Raw genomic sequence first — 23707 nt, 5'->3', positions numbered from 1 at the left:
TTCAGAACAACCGATTAGTAATCATCACCATAATGATGCCACTAGGAGAAGGTAGTGGAACAGATGAGAAGGATAATAGTAATAATATGCGATGTGGGTAAATATACTTAGTGATAAAACAATGTCGTGAGGATTAGGGGCTCAGCAGAGTGATGGCACGAGAGAAAAAAAAAAACCTCCACTGCCTTTGTGTCTAGTTGTTTTGGCACGCGGTGCCCTGTGCAACACCGCCCTGAGAGGAAGAGGTTGGACCCGCTTACGTCCAGGAGGTGAGGGGTGCTGTAGATCCTTCCACCACCCTCCTTCTGACCCCTCACCGTCTCCAGTGCAGAAGGCAGGCTGGTTGCTTCTTGGATTACGAGGGAAACTTTTTTTTCAAGGTGGAAAATAAAAAAAGAGAAACCACCGCAGAGAATCCAGTTGCCTTTTGGAAAAGCACCTGAATGAGCGAGGTCCCCATAGCTGAGGGGCTGCCCCAAAGAAAAGGAAAAAAAAAGGGTGTGTGGGGGAGGAGGAGGATTCAACCTATTTTCCAAAGCCCCCCCAAAAGGTTGAGAAACAGTCCTGGGAATTAAGGGGCCTCCGGAAGTGGCTTTTATCCTTCCGTTGAATTGCGACTCAGACGCTTCTTAAAGCCGCCAGGTTGAGAAACACGCAGCTCGAGGACTGCGCTGACTTTAGCGTGCCAGACACGGGAGCCCGTGGGCACGTAAGGTGCACACCGGGCCACTGACAGCCATTCTTAACAACGAGGGCAAAATAACTTCCCTGAGACTCGTCTGTAGAAGAACCACGTTGGAAGGGACCTTGGAGGTCCTCTAGTCCATCCCCCTGCACAACCAGGGGGCCCTATAGCATTCCAGACAAGGGGCTGTCCAACCTCTTCTTAAAAACCTTCAAGTTGAGTACCCACAACTTCTGAAGGCAAGCTGTTCCATCCACCCACCCATCCATCCCTCTACCTGTCATTTTATCTCTCTCAGAATCGTAGAATCACAGGAAGGGATTTTGAAGGTCTTCTAGTCCAACGCCCTGCTCAAGCAGGAATCCCCAGACAAATGGCTGTCCAGTATCTTCCCTTCCAGCTCTATTCTAATACATAGATATAGATAGATAGATAGATAGATAGATAGATAGATAGATAGATAGATAGATAGATAGATAGAAATGGATAGAGTTAGAGATAGGTAGAGAGATAGAGAGATAGATAGACAGATAGAGATAGAGAGATAGAGATAAAGATAGATTGAGATAGAGATAATTAGATAGAGATAGAGATATAGAGATAGATAGATATAGAGATGGATAGATAGAAATAGACATAGATAGATAGAGATAGAGAGATAGAGATAGAGATGGATAGATAGAGATAGATAGACATAATTAGATAGAGATAGATAGAGATAGATAAATAGATAGAGATAAAGATAAATAGAAAGAGATAGATAGAGATAAATAGACAGAAAGAGATATATATATATATATATATATAGAGAGAGAGAGAGAAAAATAGAGATAGAGATAATTAGATAGAGAGATAGAGATAGATACATAGATAGAGAGAGATAGATAGATATAGAGATAGAGATAGAGAGATAGAGATAGAGAGAGATAGAGATGGATAGATAGAGATAGACATAATTAGAGATAGATAGAGATAGATAAATAGAGATAGAGATAAATGGATAGAGATAGAGATAGAGATAAATAGACAGAAAGAGATAGAGAGATAGATAGGGATAGAGAGATAGAGATAAAGATAGATTGAGATAGAGATAATTAGATAGAGATAGAGATATAGAGATAGATACATAGATAGAGACAGAGATAGAGATAGATATAGAGATAGATATAGAGATAGATAAATTGAGATATAGAGATAATTAGATAGATATAGATAGAGATAGATACATAGAGACAGATAACTAGATAGATACATGTGGATAGATAGACAGGCAGGCTGGCAGGCAGACAGAAGTTGTCAATGTTCCAACACTGAAAGTTTTTAAGAAGAGACAGCACAGGTCTAGGGTCTCCTGTCTCAATGGGGTTGGACTAGAAGACCTGCAAGGCCCCTTCCAACTCCTGTTATTTTGTTCTGTTCCTAATCGAGGACTGAACAGCTACATTCCCAGTTAACTGAGGAAACGGGGAGACTTCAGCCGCCCCTCACAGCTTTGTTCCTGAGAGCGAGTGAGAGAAAAATTCCAAAGTCCACACTCGAGGAACAGGTGAATGAATCCATTAAGCTCCGTTCTGTTAACTGAAATCAGTTACTCGCCAAAAGCCGGGAGCATTTCTTCCAGCAATTTGACTGACCGCAAGGCCCTGCCAGTTTTAATTTCCTGGAGCGCGCTAAGGCAGTCCTAAGTTGCACGAACAGAGGGATTCAGTCGAGATCAAAGGAGACTCTATGAAGCCTTAGTGAGGCCACACCTAGAGTACTGCATCCAGTTTTGGTCACCACACTATAAAAAAAAGATGTTGAGACTCTAGAAAAAGTGCAGAGAAGAGCAACCAGGAGGATGAGGGGACTGGAGACAAAAACATATGAAGAACGGTTGCAGGAACTGGGCCTGGCTAGTCTAGGGAAGAGAAGGACCAGGGGAGACAGGAGGGGCTGCCACAGAGAGGAGGAAGGGGGTCAAGCTATTTTCCAAGGCACTCAAAGGCCAGACAAAGAATAATGGATGGAAACTGAACAAGGAGAAATTCAACTTGGAAATAAGGAGAAACTTTCTGACAGGGAGAACAATCAACCCATGGAACAGAAGTTGCCTTTAGAAGTTGTGGGAGCGCCATCACTTGAGACTTTCAAGAAGAGATTGGACTGCCATTTGTCAGAAATCGTGTAGGGTCTCCTACTTGGGCAGGGGGTTGGACTAGATGACCTACAAGGTCCCTTCCAATTCAGTTAATCTGTATCCCTACGTTGAATATGGTGTCCAGTCTCCATCCTTTAAGATTTTTTTAAAAATAAAAAATATTGGAAAACAAACCATCAACGAACAGGGGTCTGGGAATGAAATAAAGCCTGCAATGAAATGTTGAATAAGCAAGCACAACAAAACCAAGGCAAGCTGCCTTTTTAAAACGTTTTATTTTTTTTTTACATTTCAAAAACATCATTTTTTAGTGAATAGCATGACTCCAGGTTTTCACATTTCCATACAAACATTACACATTCATCTTTCACATTTAATTTCATATCTTATCATCACTTTACATATTTTCTATTAAACTTTCTCAAGTACTTTCCTCGAAACTTATTTTATGTATTTTCAGTTCATTTCTTAACCTATTTCTTTTAACTTTTCTTTTAACCATTCCCATGTCTCCGTATTGATTGTGCTTTATACTTTTATCTGTCAGGCTTGCAATTTCATCGCGTCTTCTGATTTCTGTCATTTCAAAAAAAAACTCCCATCTCAGTTCAAACATTTCAGATAAGTTTCCCACACAATGACCGATTAGAGCGCGCCACCCCTACACCCGAAACTGCCTTTTGAGTTGCCTCTTGGCAGATCCCAACCGGGGTGCCGAGTGATGTAACCTTGCGGTGGGATTATTTGCAGAGCCGAAATCTGGCTTCCAGGCCCAGTGCGATTTGGTCCAACAAACTTTGCAATTTTTCGGCATCTGATCATGGGAGGCAGACCTCCAACCAGCTGTCGAGCTCTCCGGCTGCAGAGATTTGACTCGTCCCTACGAAGGACGGCCTGTCCGTAAAAGATCCTAGCCGCATCAAGCCAGGAAAAACGCTGTATCAACGTTGCTAGAAAATAAAATATTTGTAGACACTCCTGCCTGGACGTGCCGTTAGGGGGAAAGTACATTTTCCTCCGCAGGAACCTCACGATGGGAAAATACCCATCCTTGCTTCCTCTCACTAGCCACTTCTAAACCGCCACGCTTTCAATTTGGCACGTCAGATGCCTGATTTTCTCCGGCGCACCTGTTCATTGGTACTGACATCACCGGAGTTGAGAGCCGCGGAGTTCCCCAGCCCCCCGCCCCGTGTCCTTGGGTTTGTTTGAGAGGTTCAGCAGAAAACAACTTTTTTTCTCTCCCTGACGTTGATTTTTAAGAGGAGCGACTTAAAAAATGTGAAAGCTCCAATTTTGCAACCTATTCAAATTTCTAATAATTTCTGGGTTACATTCTACGTATAATTGAGGGGCCTCTTTGTCTGCGTTCATCTCAAACAGCTGAACGGGGAACCTTTGTGGTAGAGGTAAAATACTTTTTCAACCCATAGTTGAGTAGGTAAGTAAGTAAGTAGCAGGGCACCCATTTCAGATAAAATGCTGGGTTTTTCCACCAAGGCGTAGGGGTAATTTAAAGACTTGAGCCTTACCTTGAACAGGCGAATAATATTGGTTAAAGGTGCACGTTAAGGACACACGTTCTGCCACTTGCATGCTTAGTTTTATATACCGCATATACAAGTGTCAATTTAGCAAGGAGTAATGTAATGGCAAGTGGTGAAAGGGGAAGGAAGAGGGAAGGAAAAGGAAGGAAGGAAGAAGGAAAGGAAAGGAAAGGAAAGGAAAGGAAGGAAGGAAGGAAGGAAGGAAGGAAGGAAGGAAGGAAGGAGATTATGAGAGTGAGTGAGGGTCTGAAGGGAGTCCTGCCTTAGCACTTGCCTACCACAGGTGCCCCTGACACAAGTGACATCAAGATGCCCACAGCCCATGGCCCTCCGAGGTCAAACACAACGCTTACAGATAATCAGAGTTGGAAGGGACCTTGTAGGTCATCTAGTCCAACCCCCCTGCCTAAGTGGGAGACCCTATTTCTGACAAGTGGCAGTCCAATCTCTTCTTGAAGGTCTCAAGGGATGGTGCTCCCACAACTTCAGAGGGCAACTTCTGTTCCTTGGGTTGATTGTTCTTCTGGGGAGGACTCAGGCGAGGGTCCTGCGTCTGATATAGAGATGGGGCCAGGGGCATCTGGGAGTTATGTGCTGACTCCGGAGCCGCCAGAATCTGGCGGAGGCAGAGGAACAAGGGGAGCCTGTTCCCAGTACGCACTTGCACAGAGCTGCCAGAAGGCTAGAAGAGTTAAGACAAAAGGGGCGACTCTGGAGTAAGGCTTGGAGATGATAGGCCCTCCCATAAGACATAAAGGAGGGGCAAAGGGACAGGAGCCTTTGCAGGAAGCAACATTTGTTGGCTCTGTTCGGATTACACCTTGAAGCTCTGTGGTGACTTTGTACTTTAGTTGTTTTTTTTACAGTTTATTTGGCACTTTAATTGCTGGCAGCAATTCAAAGGAGATAAAGGTGTGTGCTTATCTCGAGGAACTGTTTGGGACTCGTTAGGGGTTGGAACGAACATAATTCCCAGCGTTGAAATAAAAAAGAGAGTTGTTTTAACTAAGCGTGTGCTTAATTACGGTCTCAGGAAACCTTGGTCAAAACAATGACCAGGTTTCACACTTACAACCATTGTAGCCTCTCCGTGGTCGCGTGATCAAAAGCCAGGCACTTGGCAACTGATTCATATTTATGATGGTTGTATTGTTCCGGGCTCACGTGATCACCTTTTGTGACTTTCCCAGCTGACTTCTAACCAGCAAAATGGACGACGGAAGCCAGATTCGCTTAACGACCACAGGGTTCGCTTAACAATTGCAGCGATTCACTTACAATAGGACTGAACGAAATGACTTAGGTCCGTTTTGCACACTTAACGACCATCGCAGGATTCCCCATGGTCACGAGATCAAAATCCAGCCCTTTGGCAACCGACTCATATTTACAACGGTTTTCAATGTCCCGGGGGGTCACGCGATTTCCCCCTTTTGCCACCCTCTGATGAGCCAAGTCAAGAGAGAAGCCGGATTCACTGAACAATCGCATCACTAACTTAACAGCTGCGGCAACTCACTTAACAACCGTGGCCAGAAAGTTCGTAAAATGGGCCGAAATTCACTTAATGGACATCTCGCTTAAGGACAGAAATGTTGGGGCTTAAAATTGACCTCTACATCGTTCCACTGCTTAAATTTATCTGAAAATATATCCGCTCGCGTGCCATATTTTGCCTTTTTTCTGTTTTTTTCCCCAAATCCTTATCCTCCGTAACCGAATCGTTTCTTTTCCAGGATGGCACTCAAGATATTTTCATTGACGGAGTTGTCGCTCGCAACAGAGCCCTCAATGGTGACATCGTAGTGGTGAAGCTACTTCCAAAGGAACAATGGAAGGTCGGTGTTTCTAATCTCCTGCCCGTCCCCATTTTTGTTTCTTGGTGTTAGCTGGCAGGGAAAAACCAAACTTTGCACCAACAACAGCACTAGCAACAGCCCTTATTTAGACTTATATACCACTTTATATACCTTTAGGAAGGAAGGAAGGAAGGAAGGAAGGGCAATGGCCCTTAGACTTATATACCACTTTATATACCTTGAAGGAAGGAAGGAAGGAAGGGCAATAGCCCTTAAACTTATACACTGCTTTATATAACTTTTGGGAGGAAGGTAAGAAGGAAAGGAAGGAAGGAAGGGAAGGAAGGAAGGAAGGAAGGAAGGAAGGAAGGAAGGAAGGGCGATGGCCCTTAGACTTATATACCGCTTTATATACCTTGAAGGAAGGAAGGGCCATAGACCTTAAACTTATACACTGCTTTATATACCTTTTGGGAGGGAGGGAGGAAAGGAAGAAAGGAAGGAAGGGCAATGGCCCTTAAACTTATATACAGCTTTACTGTGCTTTTCAGCCCTCTCTAAGCGGTTTACAGAGTCAGCCTCTTGCCCCCAACAATCTGGGTCCTCATTTTACCCACCTCAGAAGGACGGAAAGCTGAGTCAACCTTGACCGGGTCAGGATTGAACTCCTGACAGTGGGCAGAATTAGCCTGCAATGCTGCATTCTAATCCCTGTGTCACCACAGAAGGGAGGAGGGAAGGAAGGAAGGGAAGGGAAGGAAGGAAGGAAGGAAGGAAGGAAGGAAGGAAGGAAGGAAGGGCAATGGCCCTTAAACTTATATACAGCTTTACTGTGCTTTACAATCCTCTCTAAGCGATTTACAGAGTCAGCCTCTTGCCTCCCAACAATCCGGGTCCTCATTTTACCCACCTCGGAAGGTATGGAAAGCTGAATCTACCTTGAGCCGGTCAGGATCGAACTCCTGGCTGTGGGCAGAATTAGCCTGCAACGTGACCCTCCTGGGCTCCGTTTTCATTGGCAGAGGGTTGCAGGAGGCTGTTGCAGCCAAAAACGGAGCTCAGGAGCCCACAGAAGCAGCCCCAACACGAGTTACGTCGAGCTACCCATGTCCCCCCCTTTCCCACACTCCCTCTGCCCCCCCATCAAATACAACCCTCAATGAAATCCAGTTTGCCCTCGACCTAAATTCCTGAAAGAGCCTTGAGTGCGTTCGCCGTGTGTCCTTCGAAGCTACCCTAAAATAACTCGCTTCCTTTTGAGGCTGGCAACCAAACGTTGTTTGGTAAACGGGAGAGCGACGCTGGGTTTATTTTCCTAAGCGGTAGGATGTGTTGGGGTGATAATTCCACCCTCGGCAAGTGCCGAAGGAGCCTTCAGAAGTGGATTTGCTTGGCGAGAGAGCGGAATATTAGGCAAGAATTAATTCTGCGTCAAGGTTTACGCCCTCCTTCACAACGTGAAAAGTGACGCGTCGACACGTGTCTTAAATGCAAGAAATAGTTTGCATCCTTGAGCAACCAGATTCTCCCTCACCCTCCAATTTTTTAATCTATTTATTTATTTCAGAAAATTTATATATTGCCGCCTACTCGCCCACGGCGACTCAAAGGAGACTTCCACAAATATAAAAACGTCATATAAAAAAGAATAATACTAATAAAAGCAAATAATAAATAAAATAATACATTAGTAGCCCCCAATAACTGTTGCCAAATTTTCCTTCCAAGTTTTTTTTTTCTAAACAGGACGAATTAGGCTAGCTAGAGAACTTCAGATGTTGTTGCTATCAGTCTGACTGGGGGTTGGACTAGAACGGCGGTCGCCAACCGTTTGGCCAAGGCCCACTGGTGGGCCGCAAGAAAGTTTTGGTGATCCGCAGAAAAATCTCACCCCCAGAGCAGCCCCCCACCAAAGCAATTAATCCAGGCTGCTCAGGAACATAAGGCTGTGCCGCCCACATGACCCTTAGTAACCCTCCCCACCCGCTCACTCCTTACCCAGCAAACTTGCCTGCTAAATTTCTATTTTTCCTTTTTCCGACCATCAGCTGTTCTGCCGTGCCGGGAGATTTAGATTAGCTAGGAAGCAGGAAATGGTTGGATTTCTTGCTTTCTGGCTAGTCTTTTAGATCTTCGGCTCTGCTTTTAAACACAACCGAATCTCCCTTAGGACTGAAGGTTCTATTGTTCAGCGCAGACTCGCGTCAAGCAAATTTTGTGTGACAGACTCAAGTAGCCGATGGCAGATAGATAGATCTCTGAATGAATCTGTGATTCTGTGAGCAACTCAGTAGGCCTGCCTGCTTTGCCTGATTTTGGGTAAAAGTGGCTCTTTTTTTCAAAAAATAAATATTTACATAAATATTTATAATATTTACATATAAGCCATGCCCAGCCAGTCACATGACCACCAAGCCACACTCACAAATTAGGCCACGCCCACAGAACCAGTTAGTGGTCCCTGGGATTTAAAAGTATGAGTTTGGTGGTCCCTGAGGTCCAAAAGATTGGTGACCCCTGGACTAGATGACCTACAAGGTCCCTTCCCTCTCTGTTATTCTGTTATCTACATCTTCAGCTCTCAGCGATTATTTTTTTATGCGACAATTGTTTTTCTTCAGCCTCCACAGAGGATTTGAGACGGCTGTTTGCGAAAGAACTTCAGCCTAGAGATGTTTGGGAATCAAAACTGTGGAAAGAATTCAGGTTTACAGTGGCGCCTTGGTACTCAACTGCTCTGATACTCTTATTCGATGCATTTTGATATGAAAATTTTGTCCCGGTGTTTGTTTATAATACGCAGTGCACAAGCCACAACTTGTTGGTGTCAGCTGCCTTGAAAGGAAAGACTTAGAGGCGGACATGATAGCAAGATTTCAGTATTTGAGGGGCTGCCCCGAAGAAGAAGGGGATCACCTTATTCCCCAAAGCCCCCGAAGGCAGGGCAAGAAATAAATGGATGGAAACTAATCCAGGAGGGAAACAACCTGGAATTAAGAAGAAACTTCCTGACAGGGAGAACAATTAATCGATTGATTAAGTAGGTGCTTCACCACGGAGGTTATTAAGAAGAGACAGTCACTTGTCTGAAATGGTATAGATCTCCTGCTTCAGCAGCGGGTTGGACTAGAACAGGGGTCGCCAACCCGCGGGCCCGGGGACCACTGGTGGTCTGCGAGAACATTTTGGTGGTCTGCAGAGAAGTGTCACCCCTCCCAAAGCAATTAATCCAGGTGTGCAGGAACGTGAGGCTGCGCCGCCCACATGGCCTGCAGAAACCCAAGGCTTGCGTCACTTGCGTTGCGAACCACACGAGGAAGTGAGGGGAGGGGGGAAAGGGGGGAGGGGGGGACTTGCCCCACGCGCCTGGCTTGGCCAACCGGGCTGCTTCTTTCTGCTTCTTTCTTCTTCTGCTTTTGGCTGCACACAAGGAAAGCAGCCAAAGTCTTTCTTTCTCTCCCCCAAACTCTGCCAGAAATGAGCCTTTGGGACCCTGCAAGGCCTTCTGCTCCAAGAGGCTGCGTCGGGTATCTGGTGTGCATGCGCAGGGGGCGTGAGGTGTGGGAGAAGGGGTGAGATTCTACCAGTTCGCACCTATTCAGTAAAACCGGTTGTTAACATTCTAAGCAGTTCGGAGAACCGGTTGTTAGAAGAAATTACTGGGCTAATCCCGTAAGGAAGGCAGGAAGGAAACATTCTGGTGTTGCTTACAGAAACTGCCTCTCCGTTAACCCTTCTTACATTCATGGCAGGACTGGACTTCCTGTCTCAGGAACTTCTCAGGAGTTTTTTTCTCCTCCTTTGTTGGTACTTTGCTTGTGTGGAGTGACCATTCAAAGTTACAATGGCACTGAAAAAAAGCGACTTATGACCATTTTTCACACTTAACGACTGTTGCAGCATCCCCACAGTCACGAGAGGCCAGGCGAGGAGGTGCGCGCCTCGATGTGAGTGATATTGAGTTGGCCACGCCCAGCCAATAACGTGAGCACCAAGCCACTCCCACCACCTAAGCCACACCCACAGAGCCAGTCGTTAAAAAAATTGAATCCCACCCCTGTGTGGGAGACATGCGCACATGTGCAGAGACGCGTGTCGTGTGAGGGGGGGAATCGGGTACGCATTTGCCTTCTGGGTGGTGGTATGCAAGTGAGCGCGAGCGCAATTATCAGCATGGGAGCCAAAAAAAGTTAGCCACCGCAAGGTTTTTTTTTGTCTTCCTAACCAGCTGGATCCTTCCTTTCTGCCAGAGTCCTTGCCTCCAACTTCCTTAAATCTGGAGGCGAGATCAAGGACGTTTTCCTTAAAGGGGAAAATTTAATTTCTCCTGGCTTGAGGGTTTTCCATTTGCGGATAATTCCTTTTGTGCCTCTTCCTGGGATATCTCTCGCCTGCGCGTAGTTCACGAACTTCGAAGTAGGGAATGCGTTTCAGTGTTTTCCTAGTTGTCGTGGTTCCTCTGCTGGCGAGTAAATACGAGTCGTATGTGAAATATTCCTGTTCTCTAGCACGGTTGGGAATTCTGGTTACTCCTGGACAGATCGGGATACACTTTCAAGTGCGTTCTTCTCCGTAGGTTTTCCGTTCATCCCCAGTGCTGAACATAGACCCAGACGTGACTTTTTAAAAAGCCTGTGAAATGGGTTCGGTGTGGGGGTCTGTGGCGCTCTCCTGAGTTTGGTTGTTTTCTGGAAAAAGTTTCATTGCCCCACTAGGTAACATCATCAGTGCTGGAAGGCAGTGGGATTTGTGAAGTGGAGGAGGAGGAGGAGAAGGAGGAGGAGGAGGACAACTGTGGGTGCTCATTGAACTTGGTGGTTTCGTTGTGGACATTTCATTACCCAGCTAGGTAATATCACCAGTGCTAATAGGGAGTGAGGTTTGTAGAGAGGAGGAGGAGGACTGTGGAGTCCTTGGTGGTCTCTGAACTTGGTTGTTTTCTTGTGGACATTTTATTGCCCAACTAGGTAACATCATCAGTGCTGGAAGGGAGTGGGGTTTGAGGGGGGGAGGAGGAGGAGGAGGAGGAGGAGGAGGAGGAGGAGGAGGAGGAGGAGGAGGGGAACTGTGGATTGCTTTATCATGGACATTACATCACCCAGCTAGGAAATATCATCAGTGCTGGAAGGGAGTGGGGTTTGCTCTCTCTTTATATAAATGTGGTTTTTTTCCTGTCATCGTTAGTGAGAATTGACGTGGTGGTTCCTCAATGAGGCCGTTTACTCTTAGCTTGCCACCAGAAGTTGTGGAAGCTCCATCACTGGAGGTTTTTTTTTTAAAAAAGAGACTGAACAACCACTTGTCTGAAATGCTACAGGGTCTCCTCCTTGAGCAGGGGTTGGACTAGAGGACCTCCGAGGTCCCTTCCAACTCTCAGTCACGCAGTTGTGAAGCACACCTGTCCTTTCCCGTCGACTTTGCTGGTCCGAAGGTTGCAAAAGGAGTTCGCCTGACCCTCCACCCCACCCCCGGGGACACTGCGACCGTCATAAAGGCGAGTCGGTTGCCAGGCGGACGAATTGGGATCACGGGATGCCGCAATGGTCGTAAGCGAGAAAACCCGGTTATCGGTACATTTTTTTGACCCTCCAGGGTCGTCGTGACTTCGAACCGTCCTTGAAGGAATGGTGATAAGTGGAGGACTAGCTGTCGTTGGGGGCCTCGAGGTTCTTGAGGTTCAGCCAGTCTCTTAGGCTTTGCACTGGGCCGATCCTGGAGATTTCCACCCAGGGCCTCCCTTCCTTGGAAGCCTCCTTCACATTGTACCTCCATGTCAACAATCCAGCTCAAAAGTCTCCAAACATGGCCACTTTTAAGACGTGTGGACTTCAACTCCCAGAATTCCCCGGGAGTGGTTGCCGAGGAAGGGATTCCAAGAGGGTAAGCTCGGCTGGCTGGAGAATTCTGGGAGTTGAAGTCCACACGTCTTCAAGTTGACAAGTTTTGGGGACCCCTGGGACTCCCGCTGCTCCCTCCTCCGTCATTTCAGCCGGGATCGCTTTAGAAGAAGCGACACCAGTACAGGGGGGGGTCGGTCCTCGACTTAACGACCACCTTCGGCGTCCCCCAAAGTGTCTGCTTTCCCGTTCTCGACAAGGGGCCACTGCAAAGGCCTTGTTCCCTTGGGTTAGCCCCAGCATTGAGCCCAGGCGAAGTGAGGGGATGATGGATGGGGTGTGTCTCTTGCAAACGAAGGGGCCACGTAAGGAAGGCTTGGCATACACATCCTCTCTCCTCCTTCCTTGCTCCAAGGAAGTTTGCCCTCTCCCCCCCCAAAAAGGTATTTTGAATTGGGATATTGTGGGCCATAACACAATTCCTTCCTTCCTTCCTTCCTTCCTTCCTTCCTTCCTTCCTTCCTTCCTTCCTTCCTTCTCTTCCTTCCTTCCTTCCTTCCTTCCTTCCTCCCTCCCTCCCTCCCTCCCTCCCTCCCTCCCAAAAGGTATATAAAGCAATGTATAAGTTTCAGGGCTATTGCCCTTCCTTCCTTCAAGGTATATAAAGCAGTATATAAGTCTAAGGGCCATTGCCCTCCCTTCCTTCCTTCCTTCCTTCCTTCCTTTCTCCCTCTCTTGTTCTCTTTCTTTAATTCTTTTCCTCCTCCCTCCCTCCCACTTTCCATTTCCCTCTCTTCTTCTTTCTCCTTCTTCTTTCTCTCTTTCTTTCTTTCTTTCTCTTTTCTTTCTTTCTCTTTCTTTCTTTCTTTCTTTTCTTTCTTTCTTTCTTTCTTTCTTTCTTTCTTTCTTTCTTTTCTTTCCTCCCTCCCTCCCTCCCTCCTCTTCCCTTTCCTCCTTTTCTTCCTCTTCTCTCTCTCTCTCTTCTCTCTCTCTCTCTCTTCTCTTTCCTTCCTTCCTTCCTTCCTTCCTTCCTTCCTTCCTTCCTTCCTTCCTTCCTTCCTTCCTTCCTTCCTTCCTTCCTTCTTACTTACTGTACTTACAATGAAGTCCCTAGAATATTTTCTAAGGGTTATTTTCACGGAACCTAAAGGAACTATGAACGTGAACTGAATCCACTCCCTGAAACGGGTTCTTTCAGCCACGGTTACTGTTTACACCTTGAGGCCAGCCGCAATATGGCAGCTAGAGGAGTCCTCCCTATTGAAAGACGAAGGGACCAGAACGCAACCTTCGCCCCGTATGTAACTTGCTGTGTTGCTTATCATTTTCCCCACGGCCCACACAGAGCGCAGCCCTGCCCTTGCAAACCGCCACGTTCGTGGCAAGAGGTGTCAAAATGACATCGGATCAGGTGATCCGACAAGGGCACGAAGGTTGGTAGAACCTGATGGAAAACAAAGGTCCTTTGCCAACGTCTGAGGTCATTTTTTTTCCAGGGTTGTGTCTCATCGGCCACTGAGATACGGGGAGACCCAACCTGGGCGCGGCGCCGGTTATAACCGAAATCAAGGAAAGGCATATTCCGTAGAATCTGACCTTGTTGAATTGAGGTCGTTCTTCTTTTGAAGCAACTTCCTCAGAAGTTCCTCCCCGTGGGCAAAGTTTTACTATCTGCACAGTAACCCTTGCAGAAACATTTCTAATTTCAGATTCTTCCCCCTTTAGCCTCGAAGTGGCCTTGATTGGCTAATAATGAACTTTTCAGCCCAGTTAGGTTATGTAATTTTGGAATTGGCTTTAGCTACTCCTGCTGCCGATGGGGCTGGTTTATTTAACAACAGACAAACAAAAAAAATAAATAGGAAACTTACAATCCAGTTGAAAGAAAAAAAATGTGTATATTTGCAGAGAAAAGGAACAGGGGACTTCCAGGTATATCTAAACCTGGGAATTTATTTCACACTTCAAATTAACTTGAAGTCCACTTCCGATTAACTCATGTTTCATGAACTGAAGCTAGGTGGAAAAAGAAAGCTCGGTTTGTTTAGGACAGTGTTTCTCAATGTTTAACAACTTTAAAGATGTGTGGACTTCAATTCTGGCTGGGGAATTCTGGGAGTTGAAATCCACACATCTTAAAGTCACCAAGGTGGAAAAAAACACCAACTTAGGGAATCAAAAGTTTTGCTGAGTTATTTCAGTTTTTACAGAACAATTTTGTTGTCGCGGATGTCGTTTTGATGATGCAATTCTATTTTTTTTAAACTTTTTTTTATTTTTACACTCGGCAAGCCAATTCTGTAAACCACCCAGAGTTGTAACAGACTGAGACAATTATGAAATCCAATAAATCATCGCGGTGTGTATTTGGCAATGCTGCTATTGTATTGTTTTGACACTCTTCTGTTTCTTGTTGTATGTACAGTGTACATGTCCCTCGCCAGAGAATTGGGATAGATGACTGGATTAAAATATAAATCCCCTCCCTCGTACTTAGTAGTTCTATGTGAAGTTTTAGCCACCTTTTAATTGAAAAACCTGTGTTAATTTACCCCAAGTCTTGTTGGAATTGTATTGAAAGATTTGAATCCTTTGCCTAAATCCTAAGGCTTTTTCAAAAGTCATCTAAAAATCATAATTAAAATAATTTTTATCTGTGATGGAGGTGGTGGTGAATTCAGATAGAAACTCCAGATATTAAAAGCACCATACAATGGAACTATATTTAAACCAACCTTCACACCAGCCCTACAGATAAAATATCTTTCCAGTATTTGTAGCCAGATTAGAATATAAACGGTGATGTAGATAAAAACATATACTAGCTCGATCCCCGTGTTTCGCTCGAACTATTTGGTCGGGCTTAGTTTGGGGGGAGGAAAATAAGGGGGGAAAAATTCTGCCTCTGCCTACCAGCATCCATTGGCTAGCATCCTGTCATTGTGTGAGAGAGTTGAGGGCTGTTTGGAAACTGAAGCAGTATTTGCTGTGTGAGCAAGAAGGAGACAGCAAGGAACCTGGGCGTGGCTTAGCTCAACTGCTTGGTACTCTGTGACTGAAACTCCTCTGCTTGTGTTTTGCATTTGGAACAGATTTCTTTTCAGGTGGGGAGGGAGAGTAGAACTCCTTAGCATCAGAGCGTGTTAATAATAATAATATAGGAAATACTAATGCTCTGATGATCATTTCGAAAAATCCTTTCTTCATGAGCCCCTAGAAGCCAAGAGGAACATACGGGCAAATTTCAAGTCTGTAGGCCTGACGGTTCTGGAGATTTTGTGATGATGCGTGAGGGGTATTTCGCTTTTATGTAGAAAGATATATACCGTATATTAAAAAGTCACCGCTGTGTCCAGAAATCAGACAGACTGAAGCCTTCCTAAGCTTGGTCCTACAAAGTTACAGTCACGATTTTGGCAGAATGACTTCTGAAGAATAAATTCTGCTTTCTTTCTTTCTTTCTTTTGGCCTCTGAAAGACACGGTGGGAGAATTGCTTACCAATTTCACCCGTCAGGAAACCCTGCATCCTACCAGTTCAACCCATCAGATTTTAGACACAGGAGTAAGTCAATCCGAAATAAAGGTGGGGGGGGGGGAAACGTTTTTCATTTTCTTTCCATATTTTTTGCTGCATGCCAGCAAGCGAAAATCTTTTTGTGTCCGTTTTCCGGTCCTCCGAAGGAAGATAAGTGCCTGTTTCGTTTGGCCGCTGTGGTCACAGGAAGAGCTGCGGGAATGTTGGGCGTACCCTCAACTGATAAAAGGAGGACCTTGAGTATTGAGTTGAAGTCAGAAAGACTTTGGAGACAGGACCTTGGAGAGCTCCCTGAATGGACGGATGTGTCTGTGGATTTCCTGGTTCTCTACCTGTGGGAGAACCCCTCCAGGGTTTGCAAGGCCTCTCTTCTGCTAGAACAAGGGTCCCCAAACTTGGCCGCTTTTAAGACTTTGTGGACTTCAACTCCCAGAATTCCTAAGCCAGCAGCGCTTACTCTCTTGCGATCCCTTCCTTTGCAATCTCTCTCCACTTTAGGAGAGTTAAGAGAAAAAAGAAACAGACAAGGCTGGCTGGGGCATTCTGGGAGTTGAAGTCCATAAGTCTTAAAGTGGCCAAGTTTGGAGACCTCTGCCTTAACCATTAGACTAAACACTTTGTGGACTTCAGCTCCCAGAATTCTCCCCAGCCAGCATAGCTTATTCTCTTGCGATCCCTTCCTCTGCAATCTCTCTCCACTTTAGGAGGTTAAGAGAAAAAGGAAACAGACACGGCTGGCTGGGGAATTCTGGGAGTTGAAGTCCACAAGTCTTAAAGTGGCCAAGTTTGGAGACCTCTGCCTTAACCGTTAGACTAAAGACTTTGTGGACTTCAGCTCCCAGAATCCCCCAGCCAGCAGTGCTTACTCTCTTGTGATCCCTTCCTCTGCAATCTCTCTCCACTTTAGGAGGTTAAGAGAAAAAGGAAACAGACACGGCTGGCTGGGGAATTCTGGGAGTTGAAGTCCACAAATCTTAAAGTGGCCAAGTTTGGAGACCTCTGCCTTAACCGTTAGACTAAAGACTTTGTGGGCTTCAGCTCCCAGAATCCCCCAGACAGCATAGCTTACTCTCTTGTAATCCCTTCCTCTGCAATCTCTCTCCACTTTAGGAGGTTAGGAGAAAAAGGAAACAGACAAGGGCTGGCTGGGGAATTCTGGGAGTTGAAGTCCACAAGTCTTAAAGTGGCCAAGTTTGGAGACCTCTGCCTTAACTGTTAGACTAAAGACTTTGTGGACTTCAACTCCCAGGATTCTCCCCAGCCAGCATAGCTTACTCTCTTGTGATCCCTTCCTCTGCAATCTCTCTCCACTTTAGGAGGTTAGGAGAAAAAGGAAACAGACAAGGGCTGGCTGGGGAATTCTGGGAGTTGAAGTCCTAAGTCTAAAGTGGCCAAGTTTGGAGACCTCTGCCTTAACTGTTAGATTAAAGACTTTGTGGACTTCAACTCCCAGAATTCTCCCCAGCCAGCAGTGCTTACTCTCTTGCGATCCCTTCCTCTGCAATCTCTCTCCACTTTAGGAGGTTAAGAGAAAAAGGAAACAGACACGGCTGGCTGGGGAATTCTGGGAGTTGGAAGTCCGCCAGGCTTAAAGTGGCCAAGTTCGAAGCCCCTTGTGCTAGAATCTATGGAGATTCTCGGTCATCCAGGTCACAGTTGTCCCCAAAGTGCTTTTTTTTTTCCCAAGAGGCAACTGGACTTTCTGGTGTTTTTTTCCCCCCCGCTTTTGAAGACATTTCGCTTCTCATCCAAGGAGCTTCTTCAACTCAAGATACGAGCAGGGATGGGATCCGACCGGTATAACTACCAATTCTGTGGCTCTGCATCACGCGTGCATGGGCGCGACTCCCGCGAGTGCAATTTACGACCTGCTGAGCTACCCAGATGGCTGAGCAGCGCTGAGTGCAAGTGCGCAGCGGTCGGAAAAGTCCTTTTTTTTCTTGCTTTTTCAACCGCAGCTGTGTCACCCAAAGCATCTGCGGTGGAAAAAGCAGGAAATAAAGGTCAGGTAAGAGCCCAGGTAGACAGGTGGGCCAAAACAGCAGCAGACATAGAACTGGTTCTATGTCTGCTGCTCTTCAGAACTACCGGTTCTACAGAGGTGGACGGAACTGGTAGAATCCCACCCCTGGGTACGAGTTATGAGAACCGAAGAAGCTTCTTGGATGAGAAGTGAAACGTCTTCAAAGAATGTCATGCCCCTGGTGGAGACTGATTCTGAGGGAGAGGAGGAACAGCCGACAGGGAGCGGGAGTGTGGCTCCAGAGGTTGTGGAGGAGGCTGGGGAAGGGCAGAGGTCATCTGGGCAGTCAGAGGAGGACCCAGGCCCATCCCCTCTCCATCCTAGGGCACGCAGGGAGGAGAGGATAAGGGAGAGACGTGGTCTACTCGGGAGGAGAGGGCCTTGATCCTCTTCATGGGCTGCAGCTGTGACAACTGGATAAGAGGACGGACATGCGTACTGGCGAGTGCTGGAAACAAAGCATGGAAATATTCGGTGCTGCTGAGCTTAATATAGAGGAGTGGTGGCAACCTTTTGGTTGTGGTGTACCGAAAGCGCGTGCGTGCATGCCAGCACTCCCGATGCAGTGCGCTCTGTCCCCCTGTGCATGTGCGCGCAACACCCCTGCACTGCCCCTTTACCTGCAGTGCACATGTGTGCACCTCCCAGCTGATTTCCGGCCCGTTTGAGGCCGTTTTCGTCCTCCCGGAGGTTTGAGGGAAGCCTCCGCAGCCTCGGGAGGCTGAAAATGGGCCCATTTTGGCACTTCCGGTATTTCCGGAAGGCCCGTTTTTCAGCCTCCCGAGGCTGCAGAGGCTTCCCTCAAGCTTCCGGGAGGGCGAAAATGGCCTCAAACCGGCGGAAAATCATCTGGGAGGTGCATGCATGCGCAGTGTAAGTAAGTTTGGCTGCGGCTCACGTGCCCTCACAAATGGCTCTGTGTGCCACTTGTGGCACGCGTGCCATAGATTCGCCCTCAAGGATGTAGAGCTATACCTAGGCTACTTCCGGTTTCAGTTTCCAAACAGCCCTCATTGGCTGACTCAGTTGCTATGCCTATTCATTGGCTGACCTTGTTACCATGGTCTATTCCAGTTCATGAATTTACTCTGACAGTTGTTCAGTGAATCAAACTCACCCCCATTGACTTGGCTTGTTGTAAGCCAATTACGGAGGTCCCAAATGGTGATCACGTGACACACACACACACACGGGGATACCGCAGCTGTCATAAATATGAGTCAGTAGCAGAGGTGGTATTCGGCAGGTTCTGACCAGTTCTGGAGAACCGGGAGCGGAAATCTTGAGTAGTTCGGAGAACCGGCCAATCCCACCTCTGACTGGCCCCGCCCCCATCTATTTTCCGCCTCCCATTGAGTCCCAGCTGATCGGCTGGGTCTTCCTTTGGTTGCCCTGCACAGGAGAATGGAGCTGGAAAGCAGGCTAGTGGGGTGGGGAGGGAATGGGGATTTTGCAGTATCCTTCCCCTGCCACGCCCACCAAGCCACAGTACGCCCACCAAGCCATGCCCACAGAACCGATAGTAAAAAAAAAAAAGTGAATCCCACCACTGGTCAGTAGCCAAGCCCCAAATTTTGATCACGTGACCAGGGCAGTGCTTTCTCAAGTGCGAAAGACGGACCCAAGTCCCTTTTTTTTCCAGTGCTGTGGTAACTTCAAGCAGTCACTAAACCCATATGCCAACTCATAAAACATTCCTATGCCTGTTTTAGTAGTTGCTATAAAAAGGAACGGGGGGGAGGAGGAAGGAAACCTGGAAAATCGGTTGAAAGCGGAAGTACATTCCAACTCTTATCTTTTCAAAGATTGTAACTAAAATACCAGAGCTTTTGTCCGTGAATGTATTTAATTGGAGAACATGATGGATGACACCCAGCCTGTGAAGGTGCTCAGTTCGAGAATCTGATTTATGACACACCCGGGGGGTGGGGTGGAGAGGGGGGAAACAGGGTCAGAGGGGACTGTGACTGACGTAGGCCAGAGTTGGCTTCGAACAGAGCAGTGCAGGTATGTCACCTCTAATGAATCTGGGAGTTGTTTCATTCCTCACTCCCTTCTTGCACTGATGGTGTTACCTAGTCTGGTCATGAAATGTCTGCAGGAAATTAACTAAGCTGAAAGAGCAGCAAGGACCCCACACTCCTCCTCCTCTCCTCCTCCTCCTTCCTCTTCTCCTTCTCTTCCTCCTCCACCCTATACATCCCACTTCCTTCCAGCACTGATGACATTACCTAGTTGCGTCCTGAAACATCTGCAAGAAAGCTACCGAGCTCCAAGAGCAGCAAGGACCCCACATTCCTCCTCCTCCTCCTCCTCCATCCTCTCCTCCTCCTCCTCCATCCTATACATCAGGGGTCCCCAACCATCGGTCCCTGGACCGGTACCAGTCTGTGGAACAATTTCTACCGGGCCGCCGGTTTGCTGGGCGCCGCCATCTTGTTTTGATGAAAAAGTGCTTCCGGTGAGCTTTTCCGGGTAGAAAGCGGCGTTTGGGTGCTGAAAGAATCCTCGCGCCTTAGTTTCATCGGGGGGGGGGCGGCTTCGAACAAAACTAAGGCGCGAGGATTCTTTCAGCATGCATGGCAAGGCGAGCCGAGCGACCGTCCCGAAGCCGTCCCGAAGCCCATCGACACAGGTACAAAGGAGGAGTTGAAGGTGGCGGGGAGAAGCGGGGGACGGCTGGCTGGCCGGTCGCTCGGCTCGCCTTGCCATGCGTGCTGATGCCGGTACCGGGCCGTGGATGATTTTGTGATGCCGGTACCGGGCCGCGGCACAAAAATAGTTGGGGGCTACTGCTATATATCATCAGACGGAATGCTAGATATTCCTTGGCCTGTTTTAGTAGTTGCCATTAAAAAGGGTGGGCAAAGGAAATCTGCAGCTGTTTGGAAGCGGAAGTCCATTCCAACTCTTTATCTTTAAAAGATTGTAACTAAACTACCGGAGCTCTTGTCCGTGAATGTATTTAATTAGAGAACGTGATGGATGACACCCAGCCTGTGAAGGTGCTCGATTGGAGAATCTGATTTATGACACACCCAGGGAGGGAGGAAGAGGGGGAAACAGGATCACAGAGGACTGTGAATGACGTAGGCCAGAGTTGGCTTCATACAGGGCAGCGCCAGTATATGTCGCCTCTAATAAATCCTTTGAAGTTGTTTGAAGTTTGGCTCGAGAATCATGATTTAACTTAGAGCGATTGCTGGAATCCTGACACCATAGTTGTAACCCGAGGCCTACCTGTATTTTTAAACGGGCAGCCCTAAGAGTGTAATTCATTCGGGCTCCTCTGTGAATTACCAAGGCTACCACGCCGGCCATGTGTGCCAGTCCAACGTTTGCAATCCCTCCGAGCGTTGGAAGCAGCTCCCCTAGAAGCGGAAGCTGTATCACCTGTGGCCCTCCTCACAGGTGTTAGCTCAGGTGTCTCGTTCCCAAAACAAAACAAACAAACAAAAAACCCCACAAAGGAGGCTTGGCAGCTCCCCGATAACCTCTGGTTTGTTTCCAAGTGTCCCGGGGTTGTTGGTTTCCCCCCCACCCCCTGTTGTGTTTCTTTCCATCAGCCGGGACTGATCCCAGTAGAGGCCAGTTGTGTGTGGCCAACTCCATTTGTTGTAGATCTGCTGATTTGCAGCTACACCTTCCCGGAATCAGCTGCTAAAAAAAACCAACAACACCAAGAAACCCTCCGCAGTCTCGTCCCGTGTCAGAAATGGAGCGAAGGGGAAATTTAGGACGGAATAGAATGAACCGGAACGGACCTTGGAGGTCCTCTAGTCCAGCCCTCTGCTTATGCAGGAGACCCTACACCAATTCAGACAAGCAACTCTCTACTCTTCTTAAAAACCCTCCAGTGATGGAGCCACCCACGATTTTTTTGTGGCAAGCAGTTCCACTGGTTAATTTATCCCCGCTGTTAGGAAATTCCTCCTTAATCCCAGGTTGCTTCTCTCCTTGGTGAGTTTCCATCTGTTGCTTCTTGTCCCGCCTTCGGGGGCTTTGCAAAATAAGTTGACCCTCTTCTTTACGGCAGCTCCTTTGATACTGGAATCCTGCTCTCGTGTCACCCCACGTTCTTCTTTCGTTTAGACCTTAGATTGTTGATTTAAAGAGTTGAAACGTTTTTAATAAAATAGAGATGTATTGAGCCCTAGCCCGATTCCAGACGCTGTTAGTGGCAGAGATATTTCTGACCAGCAAATCATTCTGTGACTTAGGAAGAACAGTGGCAGCGATTGGGTTTGTCTAGTCTAGTGAAAAGAAGGACCAGGGGTGACAGGATAGCAGTGTCCTAATATTTGTGAGGCTGCCACAAAGTGTGTGTGGGGGGGAAGGTTTAAGAATACAGAATAACAGAGTTGGAAGGGAGCTTGGAGGTCATCTAGTCCAACCCCCCGCCCAAGCGGGAGACCCTACACTAGTTCAGACAGATGGCAGTCCAATCTCTTCTTGAAAGTCTCAAGTGATGGCGCTCCCACAACCTCCGAGGGCAACTTCTCTTCCATGGGTTGATTGTTCTGCCTGTCAGAAAGTTTCTTCTTATTTCCAAGTTGAATTTCTCCTTGTTCAGTTTCCATCCATTATTCCTTGTCTGGCCTTCAGGTGCTTTGGAGAATAGCTTGACCCCCTTCCTCCTCCTCTCTGTGGCAGCCACTCAAATATTGGAAGATGCTCTCCTATCTCCCCTGGTTCTTCTCTTCCCTAGACTAGCCAGGCCTGGTTCCTGCAACCGTTCTTCATATGTTTTAAGCCTCCAGTCCTCTCATCATCCTGGTTGCTCTGCTCTGCACTTTTTCTAGAGTCTCAAACATCTTTTTTATAGTGTGATGACCAAAACTGGCTGCGGTACTCTAGGTGTGGTCTTACTAAGGCTTTACAGAGGGGTATTAGCACCTCCCTTGATTTTGATTATATCCCTCTGTTAATACAACTTAGGACTGCCTAAGGTGTGGTCTTACTAAGGCTTTATAGAGTGATATTAACACTTCACTTGATCTTAATACTATCCCTCTGTTAATGCAATTTAGGATTGCATTGGCTTTTTGGGCTGCCACCGCACACTGCTAGCTCATATTTAATTGTTTATAGGACTCCAACAATAGAATATTGCAAGAATGACGACCATTTTTCAAACTTATGACAGTTGTGCCATCCCCACGATCATGTGATCAAAATTCAGACGCTGGCTAACTGACTCACGGTTGCGGTGTGTCCCCCCCGACTCACGTAATCCCTTTTTGTGATTTTCTGACAAGCAAAGTCAATGGAGAAGTTAACCACCATGTTAGTAGCTTAACAACTGTGTCCAAACAGGTGTTGTGGTTAGCCGGCAGCAGTGAGGAGGAGGTTCCCGAGGAGCCTGTGCTGAGTACGAGTGAGCGCAGGATGATTCATAGAAGAGCAACACAGGCGACTCGGGAGTAAGAATGCTAATTAATGGCCCCTCCCTCCAGGGAATGAATATAAGCCTGGTTTCAAAGGGTTTTTGCTCTGTTGAAGGCAAAAAACGCTCTAAGATTGTGTGTGGAGACTCTAGCTTATCGGAAGAATTCTGTCAAGGCTTTTCTGGTTGGACTAATGGGCTGCAAGCCGTCTTTTATCTACGAAGAAGTTATTTGTAGATTAAAGCTGTGAAAGTTTGAGTTACTGAGTTTGTCTGTGTTTTTTGCTCTCTGGGAACCCAGTTGGGTCAGAACAACAGGTTGTAAAATGGGGCCAAAACTCCCTTAACAAATGTCTCACTTAGCAGCAGAAAGTTTGGGCTCCATTGTGGTCGTAAGTGAAGGACTACCTGTATTATATTAATTGAAATATTATATTCCCTCTTTTGAATGTAAGATGTTCTGGACTGGGAGAATACATTCATCTGACACTAGCAAAGCAGTGCTGGAAATAGTCGTCATCAATCTCGGTCCTTAACGATGCTGATATTGGGGACTTAATTTTATTTATTTTTTAATGCCTGCACCTGATTTGGCTCACCAGATGTAGAATCCTTGTGTGATGACCCGGGGCGCGGCACAAAAATAACAAAGTCACCAAAGTAGATAAATTCCCTTTAATGCCTCCAACTTGACCCCCGCAATGTCCGGATCAAATTCTTTCGAAAACAGTCTACAAAGGAAAGAAATGCCGT

General features: G+C 46.9%; 1 protein-coding gene across 3 annotated transcripts in view; it reads left to right on the top strand.

Moving 5' to 3' along the window:
• DIS3L2 (DIS3 like 3'-5' exoribonuclease 2) overlaps positions 1-23707 on the top strand; it is a 202045-nt gene that overhangs the window by 39095 nt on the left and 139243 nt on the right. For all 3 annotated transcript variants that reach the window (XM_087933659.1, XM_087933657.1, XM_087933658.1), the window contains exon 6: positions 6109-6210. In XM_087933659.1, coding sequence (XP_087789785.1) covers positions 6109-6210 — 102 coding nt within the window. The remainder of the gene's footprint in view (positions 1-6108; positions 6211-23707) is intronic.

The sequence above is a fragment of the Pseudonaja textilis genome, chromosome 4 (assembly GCF_049901715.1).
Source record: "Pseudonaja textilis isolate UNSWEBS1 chromosome 4, rPseTex1.2, whole genome shotgun sequence".
Taxonomy (NCBI): Eukaryota; Metazoa; Chordata; class Lepidosauria; order Squamata; family Elapidae; genus Pseudonaja; species Pseudonaja textilis.
The sequence above is the reverse complement of the archived record's forward strand: the minus strand, read 5'-3'. Positions and strand labels throughout refer to the sequence as shown.